This window comes from Cricetulus griseus, chromosome 4 (genome assembly GCF_003668045.3).
Source record: "Cricetulus griseus strain 17A/GY chromosome 4, alternate assembly CriGri-PICRH-1.0, whole genome shotgun sequence".
NCBI classification, from domain to species: Eukaryota; Metazoa; Chordata; class Mammalia; order Rodentia; family Cricetidae; genus Cricetulus; species Cricetulus griseus.
Window position 1 is genome coordinate 66,834,196 of NC_048597.1, and position 26,547 is coordinate 66,860,742.

The 26,547-nt window shown below is 46.3% G+C and overlaps 1 protein-coding gene across 4 annotated transcripts in view; it reads left to right on the forward strand.

Moving 5' to 3' along the window:
• The window catches only part of Igf2bp2 (insulin like growth factor 2 mRNA binding protein 2), a 113,788-nt gene extending 91,622 nt beyond the window's left edge, over positions 1 to 22,166 (forward strand). Inside the window, exons 8-17 of one of the 4 annotated variants that reach the window (XM_027413003.2) lie at positions 2,780 to 2,902; positions 3,474 to 3,609; positions 5,849 to 5,977; positions 12,374 to 12,442; positions 13,695 to 13,760; positions 14,270 to 14,386; positions 16,468 to 16,542; positions 18,219 to 18,350; positions 19,266 to 19,379; positions 20,364 to 22,166. In XM_027413003.2, coding sequence (XP_027268804.1) covers positions 2,780 to 2,902; positions 3,474 to 3,609; positions 5,849 to 5,977; positions 12,374 to 12,442; positions 13,695 to 13,760; positions 14,270 to 14,386; positions 16,468 to 16,542; positions 18,219 to 18,350; positions 19,266 to 19,379; positions 20,364 to 20,456 — 1,054 coding nt within the window. In that variant the 3' untranslated portion in view covers positions 20,457 to 22,166. The remainder of the gene's footprint in view (positions 1 to 2,779; positions 2,903 to 3,473; positions 3,610 to 5,848; positions 5,978 to 12,373; positions 12,443 to 13,694; positions 13,761 to 14,269; positions 14,387 to 16,467; positions 16,543 to 18,218; positions 18,351 to 19,265; positions 19,380 to 20,363) is intronic. The other 3 variants (XM_027413005.2, XM_027413004.2, XM_027413006.2) reach the window with 3 other exon arrangements.
• Positions 22,167 to 26,547: the final 4,381 nt, after the last annotated feature.

Below are 26,547 nucleotides of genomic sequence, written 5' to 3' on the forward strand. Positions count from 1 at the left end.
TGCCAGTGAGAGCAAGGGCTGCAGGCAAAAAGCAAAAGCTCCCTTCTTCTGTGTACTTTATGTAGGTTGCCAGCAGAAGGCGTGGCCCAGATTAAAGGTGTGTCTTCCCACCTCATATAATTAAAAACAGCTGGGTGGTGGTGGTAATGCACACCTTGGATTCCAACTCTCAGGAAGCAGAGGCAGGCAGATCTCTGAGTTCAAGGCCAGCCTGATCTACAGAGAGTCCCAGGACAAGCAGGATTACACAGAGAAACCCTGTCTCAGAAACAAAGAAAGAAAAGGAAGGGAGGGAGGGAGGGAGGGGGGAAAGAAAAAAAGAGAGGAGAAGGAAGGAAGAAGGAGGGAGAGGGGAGGAGGAGGGAGGGAGGGAGGGAGAGAAAGAAAGAAAAAGAGAGGAAGGAAGGGAAGGAAGGAAGGAAGGAAGGAAGGAAGGAAGGAAGGAAGGAAAAGAAAAATCCTTCACAAGTGGACACAGCAGCTTGGGTTTTACTTAAATCTATCTGTAGTTTTTAAAAAGATTGTCAGTCTTCAAAGTTTGTCTGTGGGCAGTGGTGGCAGCCTCATAGCAGAGCAGGGAATGGGCTGAATATTAAGGTCATTTGGCAAGTAATAGGTGTGATGTGTAAACCAAGACTAGTGTTCTAAAAAGCAACATTGCAAATCTGTTATCATGTCTCACACAGGACTTAGCCCCTCACCTAGCAGTTATCAAGTATTCACTTTACTTGGAACTTTTTGAAGTCCCCTAAATGTCATGGCTTAGTTTGAGGGAACCCTTCTTTGATCTAAATTATGAGGCTTTTACAAATATCACCCTCCTTGGCTGTTTTGATTAGTTGTATGCATCTAACAAAACAGCTACAAGATGGTTATGAATGGGGGTTTTAAGATGTCGTATAGAACAAGATAGAGTTGGGATGTCTGAAGTAAGGTTTTCTGAGCAGCTGCTCCGTGCCAAACACTGAGCTTCATGTTGAAGCTACAGCTGTGAGCAGAAATAAATGCAGTGGTGAGAGAGAAACCAGCCTGCTGACTATATATGAGGACACTCATCCAAGATTCAGGGACATGGAGTGACTTGAGTATCCAGGGAAGACAGAACCCAGAGGGGGCAAGTAAAAGGCAAATGATACAAGAAAAGACACTAAACTTTCTTTTTATTTGCCTAGTGTGTATCAGGTACCATGTGCTAGACATGGGGACATGGCAGGGAGCAAGGCAGGCAGGCTCATCTGCCATTTGGGACAATGCCTTGCAGTAATGTGTCTCTCCGACACTTCTGTAGGCAGAAGTTTCTGTTCCACCGGGTCCTGCTGCTTCAGCCACAAATGAACACACAGAAATGCTGTATTAGTTATAAAACTGTTGGCCAATGACTAGAGCTTCTCATTGACTAGCTCTGTCTTAATTATTAACCCGTTTCTATTAATCTAAGTATTTCCATGTGGTCTTATCTTACCTGAGAAGGGTCCAGACCTGTTACTCGTTCCTCCACTACATGGTGTCTCCTTTTGTCATCTCTCTCTACCTACCTGGCCCAGAATTCCCCTTGTCTCCTAGTCCCACCTATCTTCCTGCCTCTATTGGCCAAACAGTGTTGTATTCATCAACCAATAAGAGAAACATATATACAGAAGGACTTCCCAATCACACTTCCATTCTAAAGTAGTAGAATACATAAGTGACTTAAGTAGTAAGAAACATTCTCACATTACACAAAGCCCTAAGTTAGAAAAGCTCTTAGGTCACTGGACCCTTGGGCTCAGAGATCTGGGACAGTTTTCTGCTTTGGTTTCCTTACAGTATCTCAGATCTTGTATCACCACAGAAAGGTGACCCAAACTGGAAAGGAAGGGCGGCATCACTTCCTATGCCTTTTTAAATGTTTGGAAGAATGTTGTGGTAAAATACACACTACAGTATATTCATTCACACCATTAGAAAACACATGTCCAGAATTTTCTCAGGTTGCAAACCTGAGCCTCCTGCTGCCCATGAAACAGCTTCTGGAGGCCTGTTCTTGCCTCCGTGTTCACCTCCTGTTCTTACCAATTGCATTACTTTAAACCAGCAATTCTCAACCTGGGGGTCATAGCCCCCCCCCCCCAGAGTTGAACAACATTTTCACAGGAGTCAATGTCAGGTGTCCTGCATGTCAGATAGAATGGTAGCCAAATTAGGAGGTAGCATCAAAAATCCTTTTATGGTGTGGTCACCACTCTGTGAGGCTCTGTATTAAGGGGTCACAGTGTTAGGAAGGTTGAGAACCAAGGCTTTAGATACTTAACGTGAGTTGATCACATGGATCTGCCTTCCTGTGACTGGTTTATTTATCTCAGTCCCCAAGTTCTTCCAGCTATAGCACATAAAACATCCATCCCTTTGTCTGGATTATACTGCTGTGCCTTGACTCTTTCTTGATGATAGCACTGTGAATGTCAATTTACAAATAGTCATGATTTTGGTTTCTTTTTGATAAATATCCAGAAGTGAGATTGTTGGATTACATGGGATTCTGTTTTTGTTGTTTGTTTGTTTTTAATTTAGTTCTCAGTGGCCAGGCCTGCCTCATGGACCACTCACTGGCATCTAGCTACTAGCGAGTAGAAAATGGAAGTAGAGTTACCTCTGTGTGGCTCATTTCAGTCAGGATTTATAAGCAGAGGGTGGGAAAGAAGCTTAAAAAGATGGTTTCCATTCATAAAAAGTGAAGTAATGGCTCTCGGGAAATCACACAGCGTCTGTCCTGAGTGTTGAATGTGCTTTGTCTTTTTAGGGCTGAGGAGGTTCCTCTGAAAATCTTAGCCCACAATGGCTTGGTTGGAAGACTGATTGGCAAAGAAGGCAGAAATCTGAAGAAAATTGAGCATGAGACAGGGACCAAGATAACCATCTCATCGTAAGCAACCCCTTCAGAATAATTATGCGCAGGAATGACTGATGAGCCTGCCTGTGCTCTGCTTTTCCCCAGAGGAGAGATGCTCAGCCATGCTAGTTACTCTGGGCAGCAGTGGGAGCAGACCTGCAGGTGGGCTCTACAGTCCACCAGAGCTCTCACCAGCACGAGGGAGGCCCTGGGCTCCACCCCCAGCACCGTAAAATTATTAAAATGAAAAATACAGTTGCTTCAGTGGCACAAACCTGTCATCAAGGCTCTCAGGAGAAGAGGCAGCTGAACCAAAAGTTCAAGGCTTTTTCTGCACAGTGAACTGAAGGAAAGTCTTAGAGAGACCTTTCAGAGTACAAAGTAAGACTTGGGGCTGCAGATATACTGCAGAGGTAGAAGGCTTTCTAGCACTGTGAGGCTAAGGTTCAATCCATAGTACACACATACATACATACATTTATACACACAGACAGACAGACAGACAGACATTCTATACCGTAGTATAAGGAGAAATCAAGTCTTTACCAGGATGTGTCGTCTGTGGTCTGAATTGTATTCTTCCTGTCCTTCCCCCTTTGGCCAGCTTGCAGGATTTGAGCATATATAACCCTGAGAGAACCATCACGGTGAAGGGTACCATTGATGCTTGTGCCAACGCTGAGATGGAGATCATGAAGAAACTTCGAGAGGCCTTCGAAAACGACATGCTGGCCGTGAATGTGAGTACCCGATTCTTCTATCCCCGCTGGTCTTGCCCCACAGTTAAGGCAGGTCCCAAGCTCTGTAAGGATAGCTGTCCTTCAGCTGAGGGGGAAGTACCTTAGGGGAGAGAGAAGAGCTCCCGACCTCCTAGGATTAAAGGTGTCAGTAAACTGTGAGACACAGGTCAGTGTGAGCCAATAAAATCCCACTTTGCAGACTGTAAAGTGGGGTGATGCTTGTGATCACATCCATGTGCAGAGTAGTGCGGGTCAACAGGGCTGGATGCCGCATACGAGAACAAAAGTAGCAGGGCCAGGAAAGTGTGTTCCCCTGTTTGCTCAACTTTGTATAAAATTGTTGTGTCTTCTCTCTCTTTAAAATTTCAAGTATATACTTTAGCCAGGCCTTTAATCTTAGATACACACCTTTAATCTTAGAACTGGAGAGACAGAGGCAGGTGGATGTCTGTGAGTTTGAGGCCAGTATGGTCTATAGACATGATGAGTTCCAGGCTATCTGGGGCTGCATAGTGAGACCCTGTCCTTATTATAAATGTAAGTCGACTGGGCTGGAGGTTTGCCTCTGTGGTGATAATGTATGTAGCTTATGTAAGCCTAGAGTTAATTACTCAGGGTCAAAACAAACGGCCTCACGGGGTACAGAGACCTTATCTAGTCCAGGCTGCCTGTGGATAAATCTATTTGAAGCAGGCATTTCAGAGTGACCTGTCGGGGGCGGGGCAGGGACTAACTTCTGATTGGCATCTCTTGCTTGCTGGTTGGCACTCTTAGTTTGCCTAGTAAATGCTGACACCCACTTGAGTGCTCTCTGGCACTTGAAGAAGACTGCACACTCTTCCTGTTACTTCCTTCTCATTTTATAATTGTTTAAAATCATTTCTCTGTCAGCAAGGCTCAGCTCAGAAGAGTAAAATCTTTCATTTTCCACTATAATTTTCTGAGAATGCAAGGGTCCTCTGATCAGCCGTCATGGGCCACAGTTCAACTTCCACAGATGTCATTGACCTCTTGACCTCATTTGACCCTTTATTACTTCCCATCCCACCAACAGCTTCCAGAGTTATCAGTCTCACTGACCCGGCTTTGTTTGGCCCTGTCTATTTCCCATCCCACCCACTGACGTTCCACAGAGCACTAAATGTTGACAAAGTGATCTGTGCTGCAGCCCCACCTCCCTCACAGCAACACTGCACAGCTTTCTCAGGTCAGTGTTCCATCCCCCACCTCTCCAGCCCCACCTGGTCACAGCCTACCACACAGTTACTGTGGGACAGGATGGGAGAAGTCCTCTGTGGATGCCTTAATGACAGTGTCATCTAGGCATGCTAAACATCTCTTTCTGTGAATACCTGGTTATCAAAAAAAAGATGTAGGTGCTCTACACAGCGCCATTTCAGAGCATGTCACATAGATACCTGCACTCTGTGAGAGAAACCACAAAATCGCCAGGTCTTAACATACAACGTGAGGTTTGCTGTTCTGCATTCTTACAAAAAGGGACATTTTCCGGGGGGACTTTACATACAGAGAAACAGACAGAAAGTCGTAGAAGTCTGCTTCATGTTCAGAAAGCCGAGGATTGGGGCAGGCTGGGCACAGGTGAGCATAGGGACTGCATCTCTCTGCCTCCAGCCCTGATGAGCATCCTAGGTTGAAAAATGAAATAAGTAATGAGATCTTGAAGGGTCTGACCCGACCTTGGTTAATTAGAAAAGACTAGTATTTGTTCTCATTCAACAAATATTTATTGAATACTGATGTTGTCAGACACTGAATACAGCTCCAAGTAAAATGACCACTGATCAAGGAAGTGAGGCAGGAGCAAGGCAATGAGCCAGTCACTTTCTGTCTTGTATCTTTGAGGGAATGGGAGTATTAGGAGAGCCTAGAAAGGCCATGTGAACTGGCGGGGGTGGGGGTGGGGGCATAGGTGAGGAAGGAACAACAACAGGGCACAGGGTATTCAGGGAGCGGGGGAGTGAAGACATCGTTGGCCACAGTCAGATGTGTAGATAAACCCGAGGGTGGCAGGGATGCTTGGAAGCAATGTCACAGTTCAGTTGAGAGGTTGAGATTTGTTGTCCATGCCCAGTACAAGGTGAAGAAGTCCAGGTAATAGGGTGGAGCTGACTGGAAGACACTGGTGTCGTGCAGACAGGAGGTGGAGGCTGGCCACAGCAAGCCTGGCCTCCCCAGGCTTCTCTCCCTCATCTCTTTTCTTCATTTCTATTCCCAGCAACAAGCCAATCTAATCCCAGGGTTGAACCTCAGTGCACTTGGCATCTTTTCAACAGGACTGTCCGTGCTTCCTCCACCAGCAGGGCCCCGTGGAGTTCCCCCCAGTGTCCCCTACCACCCCTTCGCTGTAAGTAGCTCAGAGTCCCGAGGGTCACTCCTGCTGGGCAGCTCCAGGCAGCACAACTACTCTGCTACTCTATTAGTAAGGGCAAAGGCCTTTATTTGCAGTCTGTCTTCATGGATGATTATGAGTAAAGAAGCTTGTTCAGTGGGGAAATGACTACTTATCCAAACTCTGAATGTATGCTCTCAAATATGGTGTCATGCCACAGAGAAAAAGAACTGCTCACCGATTCATTGAGGTCCATTTTATAAAGATAAAAGTTATTGGTCTGGCAGTGTTGGCGCACACCTGTAATCCCAGCACTTGGGAGGCAGAGGCAAGTGGATCTTTGTGAGTTCAAAGGCCAGCCTGATCTACAGAGAAAGTTCCAGAACAGCCAGAGCTACACAGAGAATCCCTGTCTCAAAAAAGAATAGCAAAAGAAAAAGAATCGTTATTTCAAACAACATTCATGAGTGTTATTTAACACAAATGTTAAAATACCTGGATTATTCTTGAATAGATATACATTCCCCCTTTGTCCATTAATCAAACATACTTTATTGAAAGGAAGTTTTAAAAAGAAAATGCCACCGTGTTGCGTGTTTGACACTAAACCCCACGCTGCCTAGTATTTAGTAGGTTATCAATAAATATTGTTTGACTCATAATAGTGAAAGAAATGTGAGTGTGTGCTCCACTTGTTGCTCTCACTCACAGTCATCATCAGGGTTAGTACATTACCAAATGAGGGCTGAAGACACCGGACACATGACAGCTGCCCTTCCCACCTTCTCTTCTCTCAAACCTTTCTTTGTGTATAAACTGTTTCCATGGGGGAGAATCAAGTGGGTGAACTCTGTTCTGCTCTCTGGTTGTAGGCATGGCTAGTGGCTCATGGGGGTCCCCTGTGTTCACACCCTCAACACAGGCATGAACTGTCACCATGCCCACCTCTGTCACAGAAGCTTCTCTGAGGTGTTTGGGAGCACTGCATGCCAGATCTTTGGTTCTGTCCAGTTTCCCTTAAACTAAGAGTGGAGCCACCACTGAACAGTGTGTGTGTGTAATGCAGGGGTTGTGGCAGAAGCACGTGGGACAGATGTGGAGTTCGTGTCCTTTACCTTCGCCGTGAGATGTAATAACCAGCTTGGCACCGCTAAAAGGCGTCAAAGACATCTCACTTCCTGGGAAGGCTGCATAGGGAGCCCTAAGGGGTCTGTCTGAAAGTGAAAGCCATTGGTAACTGAAATTATAGGAGAAAATGATGTATGCAATGCAAATACCACAGCTTTCTCTTAGACCAAATTGGCACAGAATTTTTAAGCATGAAGATTCATTTGCTTAAGGAATCCCTGAATGATGACTTATGCCTATAATCCTAGCAGCTGGTAGGCTGCGGGGTAGGATTCCAAAAGTTTCAGGCAGCCTGGGCTACATAGCTAGACCCTGTCTCAAGAAATGAAATCGATAAATAAATAAAAAGTAGAGATACGATGTTTTCTTTGGGGCTTTTGGCCTTTAATGTCATGCGAAGGAAAAATCGCCTTCATTCAAGATCGTAAAAATGTTTTCCTTATACTTATTTTCAGTTGTTGGTTTTGCTGGGGGGTGTTTATACTGTATTTTGCAGGGCATTTATCTTGATCTAACTTTATTATTTTTCCAAGTGAATAGCCAGTTTCCCAAAGTAATTTATTGAGTAATCTGTTGTTTTATCGGTCAATTTGAAATTCAACTCTTGCCCTTTATTTTGCTTTTGATTCTTTGGGACAAGGTCTCATGTAGCCCAATATGGTCTCCAACTAGCTCTGTGGCTGAGGATGGCTTTGAGCCACTGATCCTCCTGTGATCATCCCATGACTCCCCCCTCCCCCACGCACCCATGCCCCCCCACGCCCAGGGTGAGTGCTCCACCTTGACTTGTTCCAACTGTCTCACACCCTACCTCATCATAGTTCTTCACTTCATCCTATTCAATTCAACCCTGTGTCTGTACAGAAGCCACCACAGTTTTATGAAAGTGTCCATTTCACTTGTTGAGTTGAAACTCAGTGGAGGGCTCTGTGTTTGCTCTCCAGCATGAGAGGGGAAATCCATTTTATCTCTATTTTAGATACGACACCATAAAGTTGTACATAACAGATTGTTTCCATTTTTAAATGTCCCACCTTGTGGTCATTTGTTTCTTTTGATTCCTAATATTATATGTTTGTATTCTTTTTTCTTTTTTTTTTTTTTTTCAAGACAGTGTTTCCCTTTGTAGCCTTGGCTGGCCTGGAACTCACAGTGATCTGCCTGCCTCTGGCTTGAGTGCTGGGACTCAAGGCGTGCACCACCACCCAGATCTTTTTATAATTTTCTTAACAAGGCTCGCAGACTTTCCTTTTTCCTTTTTCTGCTTATGTATTTGCTGGTGGTAGTTCCCTGTAGTGCAGGCTGCCCCACTGACTGCCTGTGTAGCCCAAGATGGACTCCACCTTCTGCTTTGCTGCCGCCGATCCGTGATCTGATGACAGGCATGTGACACCACACACCTGGTTCACAAGGGCTTTGTTGCTGGGCTCCACGGGTACTTACCAATTGAGCACATGCTCAGTCTCCTGCTGGGGACTTTTTGAAACCTCTAGGTAGATGAGGGTTTCCCTTTGTCACACTGTGTCTGTCTCCTGCCTTCTCTGGGAGCTTGCTTGCTTTCAGAACTTGTTCAGTGGACCTGTGGATTGGCCTTGCTGCCCTCTCCCCACTGATCTTTTTATATGCCTAATGAGATTTAATTGTACCTCCGTGTATTTAAGTAAACTCGAGAGGATATATTAATGAGTCCATAGGGCAGTATTGATAGTGTTCCCCTGAGGGTTCCACCTGACCTCACTTAGCCTGCTCCAGGCATGAGCAGATCAGGGAAGCCAAAGTGGTTAAGATCTCAGGCTGTATCAATCCTGTAGGCAAAGGTGTGGGTGAGCCAGCCCAAAGTTGTGAACATGGGAGAGCTGTGCCCATTATTCATCTGCCATGTTGTGGCATGGGTGAGGGAGAGATGCCTTATACACACACACTTATACACACACACACACACACACACACACACACACACACACACACACACAGAGCCCATTAATGCCTGAGGCAGGTGGGAGACCTGGCCCTGAGGTCGTAAGAGCAACAGAACTAACTGGCCCTGCCCCTCATCAGCTGTAGCACTTGGGAGAGAGGCCCCTACTCCACCCTGGGAAACACGGTAGAGCTGGCCCTGAAGGGGTAGGGGTAGGTGTAGGTATAGGAGAGCCAACCCTGAGGAAGTAAAAGTGGGAGGACTGGACCAGCCCCTTGCTCATTGCTGCATGGGGTGAACTAACCAGGACAATGCTGGAGAGCTCACCCTGGTGATGAGGACAAGGGAGAGCTGGTGAGCTGACCAGCCCTGCAACTACCCAGGCCCACAGCAGGGTTATGACTTGGCCCACCCCATCTATGATCTACTAGAGCACGTGAAGGAACCTGAGCCGCAGACCAAAAGCTACAGAATCTCCATGTACAAGGCAACAACAGAATACTCAAGAGGAGTCCTAGTGGGGGGCCTAGCATTGATAGTGTAGCAGAAACCAGAGGCCTCAGCCAGACTAATGACTCTTTGCAGTGAACACTTGCAAGTAAAGATATACTAGGGGGAAAAACAAACAAAACTTGGGCTGCAGAGTCAAAGGTCCAGCCAGGTTCATCTTGCTTCTAGTTCTTGCTTCCTTAGTTTCTAGTCCCCAGCACCCTCTCCTCCAGTTGTCCTAAGAGAACCCAGTGTGGATAAACTGCTGGGATCAGATGTTTTGACAGTCTGGGATAGAACACTGAACCTCCCTAACCTTGGAAAACTGTCCAAGTCCTTGCCTGTCCTGTGTACACATCCCTGGTTCCAGAGGGAGCGCCTGCCTGCTGTCTTTTCAGCTGGGAATGAGTGAACCAGGGTCAAGAGGAAGTTGTCTACTGACAGGTGACCTTGGCCCTTTGGGCAGGTGTTTGCACCCTGCTTTCCTCAGGTCCCTGATAGCTTGCTTGCCTTCTGATCACCAGAGGAAACAGAAAATCTCTTTCCATTAGATGCTGCTAGCTCCACCCTGGCATGGGGAGATGGGAAAGAGAAAGGCCACTGGTAGACAGTGCTTTGTTGTAAATAAATACTCATTTGCACTCCTGGAGCTAGCTCTTATAGTCCAGGGTGGCCTTGAACTCAGAGATCTGCCTGCCTCTGCCTCCCAAGTGCTGGGATTAAAGGTGTACACCACCAATGCCGCCCGAATCATTTACACTCCTTAAAACAGCCCACCCCTTTTGGCTCACAGATGGGCCTGAGGGCAGTCCACATCTGGACCAGGTCTTCAAGTCATGATCTCAACTCCTGCCTTCTCCTTTGCATTCAGCAAGCTAGCCTTCTGCCTAAATTTCAAACAGGACAGCCCATCCTGGCCTGATCCTCTAAGAACTCACTGCTGGCTCACTCCATCTTCCTGGCCACTGTCTTAAGGCTTCTCTGAAGTTATTTTTTGCATTTGTCTCACAAATAGACTGTAAGTCCCCTTGTGTCCCTATCTCCTAGAATAAAGTCTCTTATATGGTGTGTGCTCAAAAGCTTTTGAGTGAGTGTGCAGATGGCCAAATACAATCAGATGTAGGTATTTGAGTCTGTGGGTTTGAAAAAATTGTCCCATTTGTGGCTAGAGATTCAGACTCAGGCTTAGGTCCGAACCTCAGCTAGAAATCTGGCTGCTAAATTCAGAATTCTTCCTCCAGCAACCCTGCGGCTCTTCCTTAGGGCTGGAAGCAATCTGTCCTTATTATCAATTTTTACAACTAATTTAAAAAGCTCTCTTTTATCCCAGGCTGGGACTGATTTGGTCAGTGTTCATGTTAGGGCTGTGAGTTCACAGATACAAGCTGTGCTCTAGATCTGTTCTTGGCTTTGCATGGGGGTTAGAATCACAATTCACAGGGATTGCTTTTGCTATGGGAGCTGAAGGACAAGTGCTTGGGGCCAGAGACAGGCAAAGGCTTCATTTCCCCTGGTCAGAGCCTTGAGCGGAAAAAGCTGCAGGAATTGTCTCCCCTGTGCCTACCAGCCATACTCCAGAATAGGAACCTTCACAGAGAAAGAACTGGAGTGCATGTGATTCCCAGAGAGCCTTCAAAACATGAGGCTTCCCTGAGACCCTGGTCTAGTGGCACCCCCTTGTGGGCAGAGGCATCACTGCAGTCTCTTGAGTTCAATCAAGGTATGAGCTCTGATGCCCCAGGCATTTGACCCTTCTAGAACCTGGGAATCACTGCAGGGTGCTCATAACTCGGTCCTTTCTCTCCGACCTAAGAGAAGGGTCGGTTTTGTTGGTAAGGAATCATAAGTGAATCTTAATCTGTGCTGAGTCTTGCTGGAGATTCAGACGGTGGAAGACACTCATCACCCTGAAATGTGTTCAGGGCCCTTAGCTCCATCCACACCTCCCTCTGTCAGGCAGGGCTGTGTGCCTTGGTGCCCTGCACCTGTCACCTTCTCGGTGGTGACAGAGTACTGCTTACTTGACCTTATGGAAAACATAGTTAACACAGCTTTGCCAGCTTTAGTATCTGTGAACTCAGATATGTTTCTGTCTCACAGGACCGCTGCTGGGAAGGGAGGGGTGCGGGGGGGGGGGGCGTAAGAATTTATAAATAAGCTGGGCAGTGGTAGCGCACCTCTACTTGGGAGGCAGAAGCAGGCAGGTATCAGTGAGTTCAAGGCCAACCTGGTCTACAGAGTGAGTTCTAGGACAGCCAGAGCTACACAGAGAAACCCTGTCTTGAAAAACAAAAAACAAACAAACAAACAAAGAACTTACAAATAGATATAGAATCAGTCCCTGCTATGCTGTAGCTATTCCATTAAAAATTAGCTACTGTTTCAACTTGGATTTTTGAAATAGCTATACTCCGCCCTTCTGCTTCCCCCCTTCCCACATCGGCCCTCCATATTTGCACACTTCCTTTCTCTTTCTGTAGCTTTCAGTTTCTCCACAGTGAGTTTCTGCTCTTTCTGGGAATCTCTGATGTAGTTAACGCTGGTCTGTCTTCCCAGGATCACATTTGCTTGTTCTGAATAAATTTTGGCTTTTGTCCCCAGTAGTCTCTGTTACTTGTAATGTACAACTTGTAATTCCCCCATAAAATAGGCGCCACTAGCCCTGTATTCACCAAAAGGTGGGTCCGAGCAGTGAGAGTGGGAGTGGGCTGAATTCCTAGAGAGTAAAGCTCATCTTAGAAGCTGCAGCCCTGGGACCTGCAAACTTGCCAAGGGTTCAGAGGTTAGAAGCACAGGTCTATAGATGGTGTGGTTCACAGAGCATGTGCTTCGTGGAAACAGATGCCCGACTCACTGAATGTCTCGTTCCTATGCAGAGCCACTCCGGATACTTTCCCAACATGTACCCTCATCACCATTTCGGCCCATTCCCACATCATCACTCCGTAAGTGCCCTTCCAACCTGCCCCAGCCACCATCCTTCCTGCCCCACGGCTGGCCCCACATAGTCCTGATGAACCAGCCAGTGAATGGTCACAGTGTGAATGTTCTCTGCTGTCCTGCTAGGCTGTCCCAGGAGTGATACAGTTTAAAGTGTAAGTGCCAAGCCACCCTGCTTCACAGTGCTGGGAAACCCCCTGACTCTGTGGCCTCCTCTTAGGTTATCCTCAAACCATGAGTGGGAGGATTAAGAGTTCGAGGTCAGCCTGGGCTGTGTAGTGAGTTTCATGCCAGCCTGAGCTACATACAGAGTAAAATCCTTCCTTAAAGAACAAAAGACTAGAGCTGTGGTCAGTCATTAGGAGTGCATACTGCTTTTCCAGAGGACCAGAATTCCCAGCACCCACGTCAGGTGGCTGATGGTCACTTGTAACTCCAGCTCCAGGGGATCTGGTATCTCTAGCTTTTGTAGGCACCTGCAATTATGCACATGTGTGCACACGCTCATGTACACACACACACACACACAGAGAGAGAGAGAGAGAGAGAGAGAGAGAGAGAGAGAGAGAGAGACTTTTAAAGATTTTATTTTATATGTGACTGCTGTATCTTTATGTACACCTTTATGCCAGAAGAGGGCATCAGATCCCACTCTAGATGGTTGTGAGCCACCATGTGGTTGTTGGGAATTGAACTCAGAACCTCTGGAAGAGCAGCCAATGCTCTTAACCTCTGAGCCATCTCTCCAGCCCTCCATACTTTTTAAAATATATTAAAAACACAAAAGAAAGAAAACCAGTTAGAAAATATTAATAGGCTAAAGAAGTTTCCAGTAAGCAGGGTATGTGGATCAGTTGGCAGAGTACATGCCATAAAAGCATGAGGACCTGAGTTCGAATCCTAAGCACCCTCATAAAAGCCAGGTGTGGGGTGCTCCTATTGCTGAGGAAGTACTGACAGGATCCCTGAATCTCACTGGCCAGGTAGTCTAGCTAGAACAGTGAGCCCAGGTCATAAAGGATACTGTGTCACTTCAATCAGTAAGGTAGAGTGATTGAAGAAGACACCAGTGTCAGCATCTGGCCTCCAGCATACACATACACACACACATGAACATGTACATAGGCATACACCATAGTATTTTTTTTTTTTGCTGGTGTTTTTTAATCAAAGTCTTAACAACTGAAGGAAGACACATCATTCCCATGAGAACCTTTGGCAGCCTGGCCTAACCTAATAGCCTCCATCTTTCCTCAGGGGTTTCCAGGGAGAGGTGGCTTCCCGCCTCCCAGGGTACTCACCATGAGGCATGGGCAGAGCAGGGTGAGTTACCTTGTAAAATGGTATTCCTAGTTACAGGACAGACTGGACAGCTTTCCCTCTGTCTGTGGCCAGGTGTGTTTAGTCAGCTTTTACTATTTTATGTAATATTGGTCAAGCCAACTTTCAGGAATTGTGAGTTCCAGGGATCGAACTCGGGTCATCAGGCTTGCATGGCAAGCACTTTTTAATACACTGAGCCATCACAAAATAACCATTTTGGTTCTTGGATGAAGACACCAGGAAACACATATCAAATCTGTGTATATTAGAGAACCCAGAAACAGACAGCTGCTAGTGTCCAGCTAACACGGGTGCCCAGAGGTGCTTGTAGGCTTGCGAAACCCTGCTTGGGTTCATGAAGAAAACACCAGGCCACACAAAGATCAAGCATGCCACTTTGGCCATCTACCTGGATAGTGAGGTCTTCCCATACCGGTACTCTGAAGGTTACTTAGCTGGGCTGTGAAGTGCCAGGTTAAAATGACAGTTGTGCGTGTGTTCTTTTCCAGTACCCAGAGCAGGAGACTGTGAATCTCTTCATCCCAACCCAGGCTGTGGGTGCTATTATTGGGAAAAAGGGGGCACACATCAAACAGCTGGCTCGATTTGCTGGTGCCTCCATCAAGGTAAGCCAACTGCTACCAGCTGCTGTTCCCGAGGTCCTCCTCTCGTCAGTGCCAGACAGTTCTTACGCGACCCAGAGATGGAATCTGCAGAGTGCACTTCCAGAACCATTCTTCATTTTAGTCCTTTCCTGCTCAAACAACTAAGTTAGAAGAAAGATGCTAGTAGTGACCAAACAGGGTCTTCTGAGGATTGGCATTCTTCCTTCTTGCCATGAAGATAAAAGAAGGCTGACGATGTTTCCCAAGCTAAGGGGATGCGCTCGAGTGCAATTAGCGTTTATGCTTAACACTCAGCACGCCAATGTTTCTGCTAGTCCATGCTGCAAGAACTTACAGACTAAGAGAAAACAAATGGAATGAAGAACTTTCTTTCTAGAAAGTTCTGGTAAAATCATAGGCAGACAGAAGTTGATGGCAACACCTGTTAAGAGGCCAGGACTGAGCAGAAGGATAGAGAAGCCCTCTTGGCATGTAAGAGAGATGTGTACAGATGTGGCTTTGGTTAGTCCCAGATCCTGCCTCCCTCTGTTGTCCAGGACTGTCTGTTTGCCATGGGCCTGCTTCAAGCTCAGCTGTCTGCTCCACTGAGATACTGCAAACCCTGTGGAACAGTTTGGGAAGTGCTTCCCATTGCTATGGAAAATAACTCACTACCATGAGACAACCCAGAATTATGAAACGAGTCACATGACCTGGAGAGAAAAAAATACTTACACTTTCTCCCTTGGAGCTGGAGATCCTCCCGCAGCAAGTGTGACAGGGGAAAAGAACAAAAAGAAAACATTCTGAGTTGTGCAGAATGAGGACTGCAGTGCCAGTGGGAAAGAATTGCACCTTGCTGGACTCTGCTTGCAGTTACAGACTCACACCATGGGGACCTCTGTGCCCAGTGGCTTGACACAGGTAGCATCCTGGCCTAGATGGAGAAAGTGGGCATGAGAACAGGCAGGCTGCACCAGAAGATCTTTGTTGGTATTCAGTTCTGTAGTCTGAGATGCTGAAAAACCACAGTGAGACAGTTTGGACCAAAGGGCTTTGAGGGGCTCTTTTCATCCCTGCACCACTTTCCTGGAGAAGACACGGAGAGAATAGGGACTGATCAAGGCCTAAGTGATCAACTTGACCTCCAGCTGTGGGTGCAGAGAAGCCTTACATCAAGGAAGTTCTGCAGCCTCTGAGGGAATTCTAGCAGTATTGGGGAGAGGTCTTTTTGTGAGGATCACCCTGCCTCCCAGGTGCTGGAATTAAAGGCTTGCACACCACCACCTGGTGTGACAATGGCACCTCTTACAAAAGAAAGCATTCAATAGGGGATTTCTTACAGTTCAGAGGTTTAGTCCATTGTCATCATGAAGGGAAACATGGTGGCATGCAAGCAGACATGGTTCTGGAGAAGTAGCTGAGAGTTCTACATCTGGCTCCATAGGCAGCAGAAAGAGAGACACACTGGGCCTGATCTAGGCTCCTGAAACTCTAATGACATGCTTCCTCCTGTAAGGCCTCACCTCCCAATCTTTTCAGTCAGTGCTACTTCCTAACCATTCAAATATATGAACCTATATCAAGTCATTCTTATTCAAACCACCACAGCCTCTAACAAATTATTGGTGAGGTCCTTGTTCTGTATCCTTACAGGATTAAAAGCTAGCTGGCTCAGTCCTCCCGTGTTCCACAGGTGAGTGAGGAAGGGTTTGCAGAGCCATGACTAGAACCAAGGCAGCCTCATCATTTAGTGACAGCCATACCTGCTCTGCTGCCTCTGTCACAGCTGGTTCATCTGTGAACTGAGAGTTAGAGCCTGGCTAACCTTTCCTGCAGCTAGAAACTCACTGGATAGTGTTATGTGGCCTACCCTTTTCTTTGCTCTAGGGCCTCGGGGGTTGGCAGAGCCTGTATCTCATAGAGGACAGCCAAAAACCCATTTTGATACTGAGAATTAAGGTCATGACTTCCTAAGACCCAGCGCAGAGGTGACACTGTGTCAGACAAAATATGGAGCTCGAAGTCATCAGCTTGTGTCAGCACACTCTCAGACAAGCAGAGGGGCTCACCATCAGCATGTTCCTTTTCTCCAACTGCAGATAGCTCCAGCAGAAGGTCCGGATGTCAGTGAACGGATGGTCATCATCACCGGGCCACCTGAAGCCCAGTTCAAGGTCAGTGCCAAAGACAATGCTGGCCCTGCAGGCTCAGGTGACAGCCCAGAGGTGTTGAGGTTCTTCTGTGGCAGCTTAGTGTTCATTTCCCTCCTGCTGTTCACTGGTCAGACTCGTGCCTGCTTCCTCGTTTCTCCTCTGTGCTCTGCCTTCTCTCTGAAGAAAGGTGGGTTTGTCTGTTGGCTCCCATTGGGGATGGCAGCACCTCCAGCACATCTCTGATTGGGCCCCTCCAGCCTTTCGTCGAGGAAGCTCTGCAGCCTCTGAGGGAATTCTAGCAGTATTGGGGAGAGGTTTTTTTGTGAGAATCATTGCTTTGTTTCTGGTATTCTTCCCTCTAAGAACATTACAGCCTGAATTTCAAGAACTCAGAAATGTGTTTTGATTTATAGAAGTTTGGCCCTTATAATTAAAGTCCTAGGGAACCATTCAAAAGCCTTCAACTTGAAAATGATCAAACAGCGGGGGCTGGAGAAATGGCTCAGCAATTAGGAGCACTGGCTGCTCTTGCAGAGAACCGGGATCCAATTCCCAGCATCCACATGGCATAGCACAACTATCTGTAATTCCGTTCCAGGGGGACCTGACTGACACCCATGGCACAATACCAATATGCATAAAATAAAAAAATTGTTACAGTGGGGAAAAAAAAGGAAAACGAACAAACAAAATGTGGTATATCTACACAAGAGAATTTTGCCACACAAGAGAATGAAGTTCCAATGCATGCTACAAAGGGGATGAACCGAGAGAAATAAGAGCATGCAGGTCATGGCCCCACAGGCATGAAGTGTCCTGTCAGAACCCATAAAGATAGCTGGTAGACCGGAGAAGGGCAGTAGGAAGGGTAGAAGCTAGCGGCTGAACAGTATGGCGGTAGCTGACAGTGACAGGCCAGTCCACGAATTGAGTCCCACGCCTCACACATAGGGGTCAGCAAGCTCTTGGCCACTGAGCCACATTCCCAGTCCTCTTCTAGTTTTTGTTTTTGTTTGTTTTTGTTTTTTAATTTTGATACAGGCTCTCACTAAGTTGCTCAGGTTGGCCTTAACCTGCAGTTGTTTTCTTCAGCCTCCTGAGAAACTGGGATTATGGGCTTGTGCTAACGTTGGGTGATGGAGGAGCCAGGATATTCTGGATAGTGGTGATGGTCCTACAACTCACTGACTACCAAGTACATGCTGGAGTGATGACTCTACTAGCATGTCAGGGCCACGAGTTTATGAGCGTCACAAAAGAAAAAAGGAAAGCATCAGCATGTTCAGAGTTACCAAAGGCTGTCACCACCTGCTCGCCTCCTTCAGTAACCAGAGCACTGAGCATACAGTGGAGGAGAGTTAGGATGCCTTAAACAAAGTCAGCCAAGCAAGCATTTACAGGCACTGGGGATATGGTAATAAGGATGCAGTCTTGGTGGTTCACCAGTTGCTCCCAACCTAGACACACATTCCCTAGAGGAAGCAATCACATGCAAGCCTGAGGCAGACGGTAGAGTGAGGTTGTTCAGTGCATGGGTGCACATACACACCGCTTTGTAAGAACTGAGTGGGTAGCAGCTGCCCATGTGCCTGGAGAGAAAACCACACATTCTGAAACTGAGGCTCCTAGTTCCCACACAGCACTGACAAGGTGGCATGGCCAGCAGCTGGCCCAGTCACCAGTCATCTTGTTCTCAGGCTCAGGGACGGATCTTTGGGAAGCTGAAAGAAGAAAACTTCTTTAATCCCAAAGAAGAGGTAAAGCTGGAAGCCCACATCCGGGTTCCCTCATCGACAGCTGGCCGGGTGATCGGCAAAGGGGGAAAAACCGTAAGTTGGCTCCCGAGTCCCTTCACCTTGGGTGAGTTCCCCGCCCTGGCCATGCCTGGTTTCCTCAGATCCTCACTAGCTCATTTGCTGGCTGACATACTTGGGTTCCGACACATCAACAGGCATGAGGCATGGGGATTCTAAGGACAGAAAGATCATCAGCAGGGCTCTAGCAGTAAGGGCTCAGTTCCATGGTGTCAAGCCCACCCTCTTCCTAAGCGCTCTGCCACCCAGCCCTGTTTATGTCCATGAGACAAGAAGGCCATCTCCTGCCCCGCCCCACCCACATGGGCAGATAGAACCCACTTGACACCACTCTCTACGTGGTTTCCAAGTTCAAAGGCTCTGACTCTGCCCTATGCTCTCTTGAAAGCAGTCTCCAGGGGCCCTGTCACTCTCCCTACTGTACATCCCATTTTCTGGTTCTTTCTCAAGTCTGGCCATTGCTGTAGGGGAGTTGGCTCAGCAATAGGATGAGAGAGAAAACATTCTTTTTTTTTCTTTCTTCTTTTTTTTTTTTTTTTTTTTTTTTTTTTGGTTTTTTTCAAGACAGGGTTTCTCTGTATTGCTTTGGAGGTTGTCCTGGAACTCACTCTGTAGACAGGCTGCTCTCGAACTCACAGATCCACCTACCTCAGCCTCCCAAGTGCTGAGATTAAAGGCATGCATCGCCACTGCCTGTCTTAACCTGGGCTCTTACTGGGGATCCCCACTCATGTCTATAGAATTAGAGCATTCAACCCCATGGAGTCAGGGCTACACTATCTCCCTGTCAATCAGCCTTTTGGAGCCCAAACCCACAGGAGAAAGGAAAGGATTCAGCCTCCCTGCCTCCCTACCCCTAGATCCCTAGTCTCTCCCTCCACAGCCTGGGTATTGTCTTTACTTGCCTCACTCCCTTCTTTGTCTTTCCAGGTAAACGAGCTGCAGAACTTGACAAGCGCAGAAGTTATCGTGCCTCGAGACCAAACGCCAGATGAAAATGCGGAAGTGATCGTCAGAATTATCGGGCATTTTTTTGCTAGCCAGGTACCATTCCGTGAGGGCCCCACGTCCTGCCCAGCTCTTTCCACTGGTTCAGGTATTGCATTTGTGTCAAGGGGCCACGTGCTTGAGCCGCTCCCAGCCACACAACACACACAGTGGAACCCCTCTGTGGAAACGGTTGGTGCAAGCAAGGCTACTAGCACACTCACTTGGCTTGGGAGCTTAGCAGCCCTTGCCCTCCCAGCCTTCCTCTGAGAAGCCACATGCCCAGCAAGCCCCAGCAGAGCAACTGGGTTTCACTGTGGAAGTTTAACTACCTAGGAAGAGACCCTAGCATTCTGTTGCTCCCTTCCCCGTCTCCCCAGAGACTGCTGCCCTGCTCTTAAGGAAAGCCAGTGCTACGATGACATGTGGCTTAGTTGTCTTGATGCTTTTTGTTGGGTGGGTTTTAGAAGAGGCCACCTGTGATCCTCATGCCATGCAAGGGAGAAGGGCCGTGTATGGTCTCATGCTTGTATCCCACTTGCCCAGCTGCTCTCCTGTGCTGGCTCCCTGTGACTGCTGCCTGGGCCAGTGTCAGAGTTGAGCCTGTGGGAAACCTGGCTCTTCAGGCTTTGTCAGGGTCCCTCCTTTCCTGATCTTTCTAGTGTTCTGGAAAGGGGGTCGGTGGGATACATGGGGCATGGGGCTGACACAGCCAAGCTCAGGCGTGAGTGGCCTTCAGTCTCCAACCCTGTCACTGACCCCTACTGCTACTCCTTGGCGGATCTGCTCACTGTGAGCTAGCTGCTAGTTCCTGCCCCTCCACCCCGGGCACCCTCCTCTCCCTGCACCCCACCTTGCACCCAGCAGGCATGGTGAGGTGAAGAGGAATTCTGTCCGAGACTGTTGGGCCTGGGGGAGGTGAGATTTTTCTGGGCACTCGGCTCTCCTTTCCCAAGTCCCAGACCCTCTGTTTTCTGTGGGGGAGCCCCAGAACTGGGATTGTCTCTTCCCTGTGCCCTCCCCTCCCTCTCTCTGCTGCAGACCGCACAGCGCAAGATCAGGGAAATTGTACAACAGGTGAAGCAGCAGGAGCAGAAATACCCTCAGGGAGTCGTCTCACAGCGCAGCAAGTGAGGCCCCCACAGGCGCCAGCAAACAACAGATGAATGTAGCCTTCCCAACACGTGACAGATGAGACCAAACAGCCAGCAGATCGGGAGCAAACCAAAGACCATCCTGAGGAGTGAGAAGTCTGCAGAGCAGCCAGGGTCTGCAGACCCCTGTACCTCCTGGGGTCCAGGAGGGCATAGGGAGGGCCTGGTTCCCCAGAAACACCACTTGGCCTGCACCCAGCTTCCCCTGGCTTCTGCAGGCTCACAGCCATCTACTGCCCATCCACTCAGCTCCCTCCTCAGCTCCCATGGCGCTATCCCTTTGAGTTGAACTAACAGGTGAACATGCTGAAAGCAAACTCCATAGCCTTTTCTTTGTTGTGGAAAGTTGTCTCTGTACATGTATGTACATATTAGAAGGGGAAAGATGTTAAGATATGTGGCCTGTGGGTTACACAGGGTGCCTGCAGCGTTAATATATTTTAGAAGTAATATATCAAATAACTCAACTAACTCCAATTTTTACTCAATTATTAATTTTGTTTTCTTTTCGAAGAGAAAGCAGGCTTTTCTAGACTTCAAAGAATAAAGTCTTGGGTGAGGTCCATTGGTATAGAAAGGAACTTTGAGCCACCCACACAAAATTCACTTGGAGGGAAATCTTGTCAAGGACACTTCGAGGCAGTTGTGGGTCACCTGTGTCTATCAACAGAAGGGATACCGTCCCTGAGGAGGGGCCCCAGGCCCTTGTCACCTGTTTGTCCCATATACCCATTTCTTTGCTTCACAGGTTTTAAACTGGTTTTTTGCATACTGCTATATATTTCTGTCTCTCTCTGTTTATCTCGCCCCCCTCCCCTCCCCCCTCCTCTTTGCCCAGCATTCTTTTGAATTCCTTCATCCTTTTCTGTCCCCCATATCTATGCACCCCCCCCAGGCAAAGCAGTTCTCTGAATATCACATCACACAAGGAACAAACTCGAAACACACACGAACCAGCCTCAGCTGACACTTGGTTACTCAAGCGAACAAGAGTCGTTGGCACGAAAGTGGGAACCCACCAAACCAACCAGCCAACCAAACAGGAAAATTCCATAAAGGAAGAATGTACTTTGTCTTTTTACATTTTGGTATATAAGCCATCAGCATTTAGTGAAATTATTTCTTTCTTTAAAAATTTAAAGTTCAGGAAAATAGCAATTTATACAAGGTTGTTGGCCCAGGGCGTTAAATTTACAGATTTTTTTAAAATGAGAAAAACACACAAATAAAACTACCTCAGGTGTTTTTTACCTCAGCACCTTGCTCTTGTGTTTCCCTTAGAGATTTTGTAAAACTGATAGTTGGAGCATTTTTTATTTTTTTAATAAAAATGAGTTGGAAAAAAAAAAAAAGATCTCAACTGCCAGCCTGGAGCAGGCGGCAGCCCCAGTGTGCAGCAACTGTGCTGACCCGTCTTCCGCTAGCCAAGAGCCTACGTGGCCTTCTTATGGACAAATTAAAAATGTTTATTTTTTAAAAAAAAATGACAAAGAAAAACAGAGAGAGATTATTGGAGCCGTCCTGAATTTCAATAGGGTACGTGCCATGAGAGCTTTTGAGCTGAAGGATGACCACGTTCTGGTTATGTAAGAAGCCAAGAAAAGACACCACCAGACTGCAATGCCGGTTTCCTCTACTGCAAACAGTGTTCTGTGACAAAAAGGAAAAAAATATATCCAAGCTAACAAGATCCTGGCGTCCTGGTGTCTTATTTCCTGAGCGTTGTGTCTTCAGGGGTATTAGCTGAAGGCCCAGGCAGGGGAACAGTACTGACATGGGCAGCTCCTTGTCCACACAGTTCTTGGGGGACGGGGACATAGCTAGGTGAGTCAGTGTGCAGCCAGCAGCTGCAGTCTCACTCGTGGGCTCGTGGGAAACTCACCTCTACTGAGTGCAAATGGGAGGCAGTTTGTGGGAGAATGGGTGTGTGTTTCAGCCCTGCGGTGACTCGGGTGCAGATCTGTAGTACTAGAGGGCAGCCTTCATGGCCAGCTGAGCTGAAGCCTCAGCCTGCCCAGAGAAGATATGTCCTACCTAATGCTACAACTAATACAGTTCCTCAATTTGTGGTGACCCCCAACCATAAGATTATTTCATTGCTACTTTGTAACTAATTTTGCTACTGTTACAAATCATAATGTAAATATCTGTTTTCCAATGGTCTTAGGTGACCCCAGTGAAAGGGTCTTTCCACCCCAGAGGTAGTGATGCCTTTAATCCCAGCCCTCAGGAGGCAGAGACAGGTGGATCTCTGTGAGTTCGAGGCCAGCCTGGTCTACTGAGCAAGTTCCAGGAGAGGCTTCAAAGCTATAGAGAAACCCTGTCTTGAAAAATACAAAGAAAAATTTTCATTTGCAAAGATTGAACCATGCGTATTCCCAGGGCAGACACTATTCCCTAATAGTGGCAGACATCTGTAATCTCATTTTACAGGAGGCTGAGGGAGGAGGATCACGGTCAAGGCCAAGCTGGGTGGGCCTCACAGTGAGACCCTGTCTGAAAATACAAAAAAAAAAAACAAAACAAAAAAAAACAATGAGAAGACTTGGAAGGTTAACTATGCAACCCATGGAAAGGTGGAAGGAGAGAACCATCCTCACAGAGTTGTCTTCTGACCTACACACATGCTCTACACACATACAATAGTTAAAAAATTAAAAACAGACAAAAGATTGAGTAAATGTTTAAGAAAAGACTGCTACAAAGTGCTACCTGTTGAGCTAAAACTCATTTTCCTATTTGTAGGCCCTCATTCATACTGTATCCTAGGGGTCCTTGTTGAGAGAGGTCACCCTATGGCTGAGTTCTAGCCACAAAATGTGAACATTAAGAACTACCTACCACTCTCCCCCTACCACACTGGCTGGCTGCCAAGGACTGCAATGCCCAACAGCAGAGAGACTGATCTCCTTTTGCTAGAAACAGAATTATTTCAGACTTTGCAGGTGACAGTAGGGAGTGATACCAAATGATACTTCTTGGGGGCTAGAGAGATGCCCAGTGGTTAAGAGCACTGACTTACTGCAGAGGACCCATATTCGATTCCCAGAGCCTACATAGCAGCTAACAATGTTAACTCCAGTTTCAGGGGATCCAGTGTTCACTTCTGGCCTCCAGAGGCACTGCATGCACATGCTACACAGATATATATGCAGGTCAAACACACACACACACACACACACACACATACACACACACACACACACACACACACACACACACACACACACACACACACACTTTAGAAAAGAAGTTAGCTGGGAGGTGGTGGCATACACCTTCGATTCCAGCATTCAGGAGGCAGAGGCAGGTGGATCTCTGTGAATTAGAGGACAGCCTGGTCTACAGAGTTCCAGGACAAGTAGAACTACACAGAGAAACCTGTCTCAGAAGAAGAGAAAGAGAAGAAACAGCTACTTTTATGCAAGGAAATTTGGCAGTACCTAGCAAAATGACAAATGCTCCTGGGTGTTTGACTCAGCAACCCCACTTCAAGTAACCTCCACCCAAGACTTAATTGCTGCACTGTTCATGATAGAAAGACTGGTACCCACAGCATCTGTTTAAGAAGGTACAGTCATAGTACCTCAAAACACTCAACAATAGAAAGGAACATGAGGAATTTGGTCTAGAACAGTTGAGGTTAGATCATGGGTTGCATGTTTTTTTTTTAAGATTTTATTTATTTATTATATATACAACATTCTGCTTCCATGTATATCTGCACACCAGAAGAGGGCACCAGATCTCATAACGGATGGTTGTGAGCCACCATGTGGTTGCTGGGAATTGAACTCAGGACCTCTGGAAGAGCAGCCAGTGCTCTTAGCCTCTGAGCCATCTCTCCAACCCCGGATTGCATTTTTTTTTTTAATGCCTTCTTTAGGAAAACATGTTAAGTCTTGGCTATACCTCAGAAGTTGGAGGTGAACATGCCTTGCCCTGGAACTATACCCCCAATCACTTGCTCTGCATAAGCAAAAACAGAAACAAAACTGTTCAAGGCTTAAAAAATGAAATAGAGGCAATAAAACACAAACCAAGGAAATTTTGGAAAGGGAAAATGTGGGTAAACAATCAGGATCTATGGATATAAACAACAGAACAAGCGATGGAAGAGAGAATCTCTTGGCTTGGCATTGGTGGTGCACACCTTTAGTCCCAGAACTCAGGAGGCAGAGGCAGGTGAATCTCTGTGAGTCCGGGGCCAGCCTGGTCTACAGAGCAAATTCCAGGACAACCCCTAAAGCAATACAGAGAAACCTTGTCTCGAAAACCAAAAATAATAATAAAAAAAAAAGTGTTCCTTCGGTTTCTGTTTCTATTCCATGGAACAATTTGAGGAGTATTGGTATTAGCTTTTCTTTGAAAAACTGGATAGAATTCTGTGTTGAAACTATCTAGTCCTGGGCTTTTTTTTAGTGGGGAGACTTATGATGACTGTTTGTTTCTATGTTCTTAGGGGTTATAGGTCTGTTTAATTGTTTATCTGTTCTTGATTTAGTTTTGGTATGTGGTATTTATCCAGGAAATTATCCATTTCCTTTACATTTTCCAATTTAGTGGAGTATAGGTTTTTGAAGTATGACCTAATGTTTCTCTGGATCTCCTTGGTGTCTGTTGTTATGCCCCCCTTTTCATTTCTGTATTTGTTAATTTGGATATTCTTTCTCTACCTTTTGGTTAATTTGGATAAAGGTTTCTCTGTCTTTTTGATTTTTTTTTTGAAGATACAGCTCTTCGTCTCATTGATTCTTTGTATTGCTTTCTTCATTTTATTTTATTGATTTCAGCCCTCAATTTGATTATTTCCAGCCATCTTCTCCTGGGTGAGTTTGCTTCTTTTTGTTCTATTTTTAGTTGTTCATTTAGTTTGTTAGTGGGACTATTCTCCAGTTTCTTTATGTAGGCATTTAGTGCTATGAATTTTCCTCTCTGCACTGCTTTCATTGTGCCCCATAAGTTTGGGTATGTTGTGCAGTCATTTTCATTAAATTTTAAGAAGTCTTTAATTTTATTTTTTTTATTTCTTTCTTGACCCACTGGTGATTCGATTGAGAGTTGTTCAATTTCCATGAGTTTGTTGGTTTTCTGCAATTAAGTGTTGTTGATGAATTCTAACACACATATATGTTAGAACATATATTGAGATTTGTTTTGTTATGGAATATGTGATCAGTTCCATGAGGTGTTGAGAAGAAGGTGTATTCTTTTGTGTTTGGTTGGAATGTTCTATAGATGTCTGTTAAGCCCATTTGAGTCATAACATGTTAGTTCCTTTATTTCTATGCTAAGTTTCTGTTTGGTGATCCTGTCCAGTGGTGAGAGTGGGGTGTTGAAGTCTCCTACTATTAGTGTGTGGGGCTTGATGTATGGTTTAAGTTTTAGTAATGTTTCTTTTACAATTGTGGGTACCCTTGACTTTGGGGCCCCATCTTGATGGATTTTTCCTGTGATGTGAAATGCCCTTCTTCATCTCCTTTGACTAATTTTAGTTTGAAGTCTATTTTGTTAGCTATTAGGATAGATACCCCAGCTTGTTTCTTAGGTCCGTTTGATTGGAAAACCTTTTCACAACCCTTTACTCTGAGGGAATGTCTGTGTTTGCATTTGAGGTGTGTTTCTTGTATGCAGCAGAAGGATGGATCTGTTTTCATATCCATTCTGTTAGCCTGTGTCTTTTTATAGGAGAATTGAGTCCATTGATATTAAGGGATATTAATGACCAGTGATTGCTAATTCTGTTATTTTTGCATTTGTTGTTGGTATTGTGTTTCCATTCTTTGGGATTTCTTTCATTTTTTTGTTTTTTTTATGTTTTGTTTTGTTTTGTTTTTGTTTTTCGAGACAGGGTTTCTCTGTGTAGCTTTGGAGCCTATCCTGGCATTCACTCTGTAGACCAGGCTGGCCTTAAATCTGCCTGCCTCTGCCTCCTGAGTGCTGAGATTAAAAGCGTGTGCCACCAACGCCCAGCCCATTCTTTGGGATTTCTTGTTGTGGGATTATTTTTTGCCTGTGTTTCTGTGGGTGTTGCTAACTTCCTTGGGTTGAAGTTTTCCTTCTAGTACTTT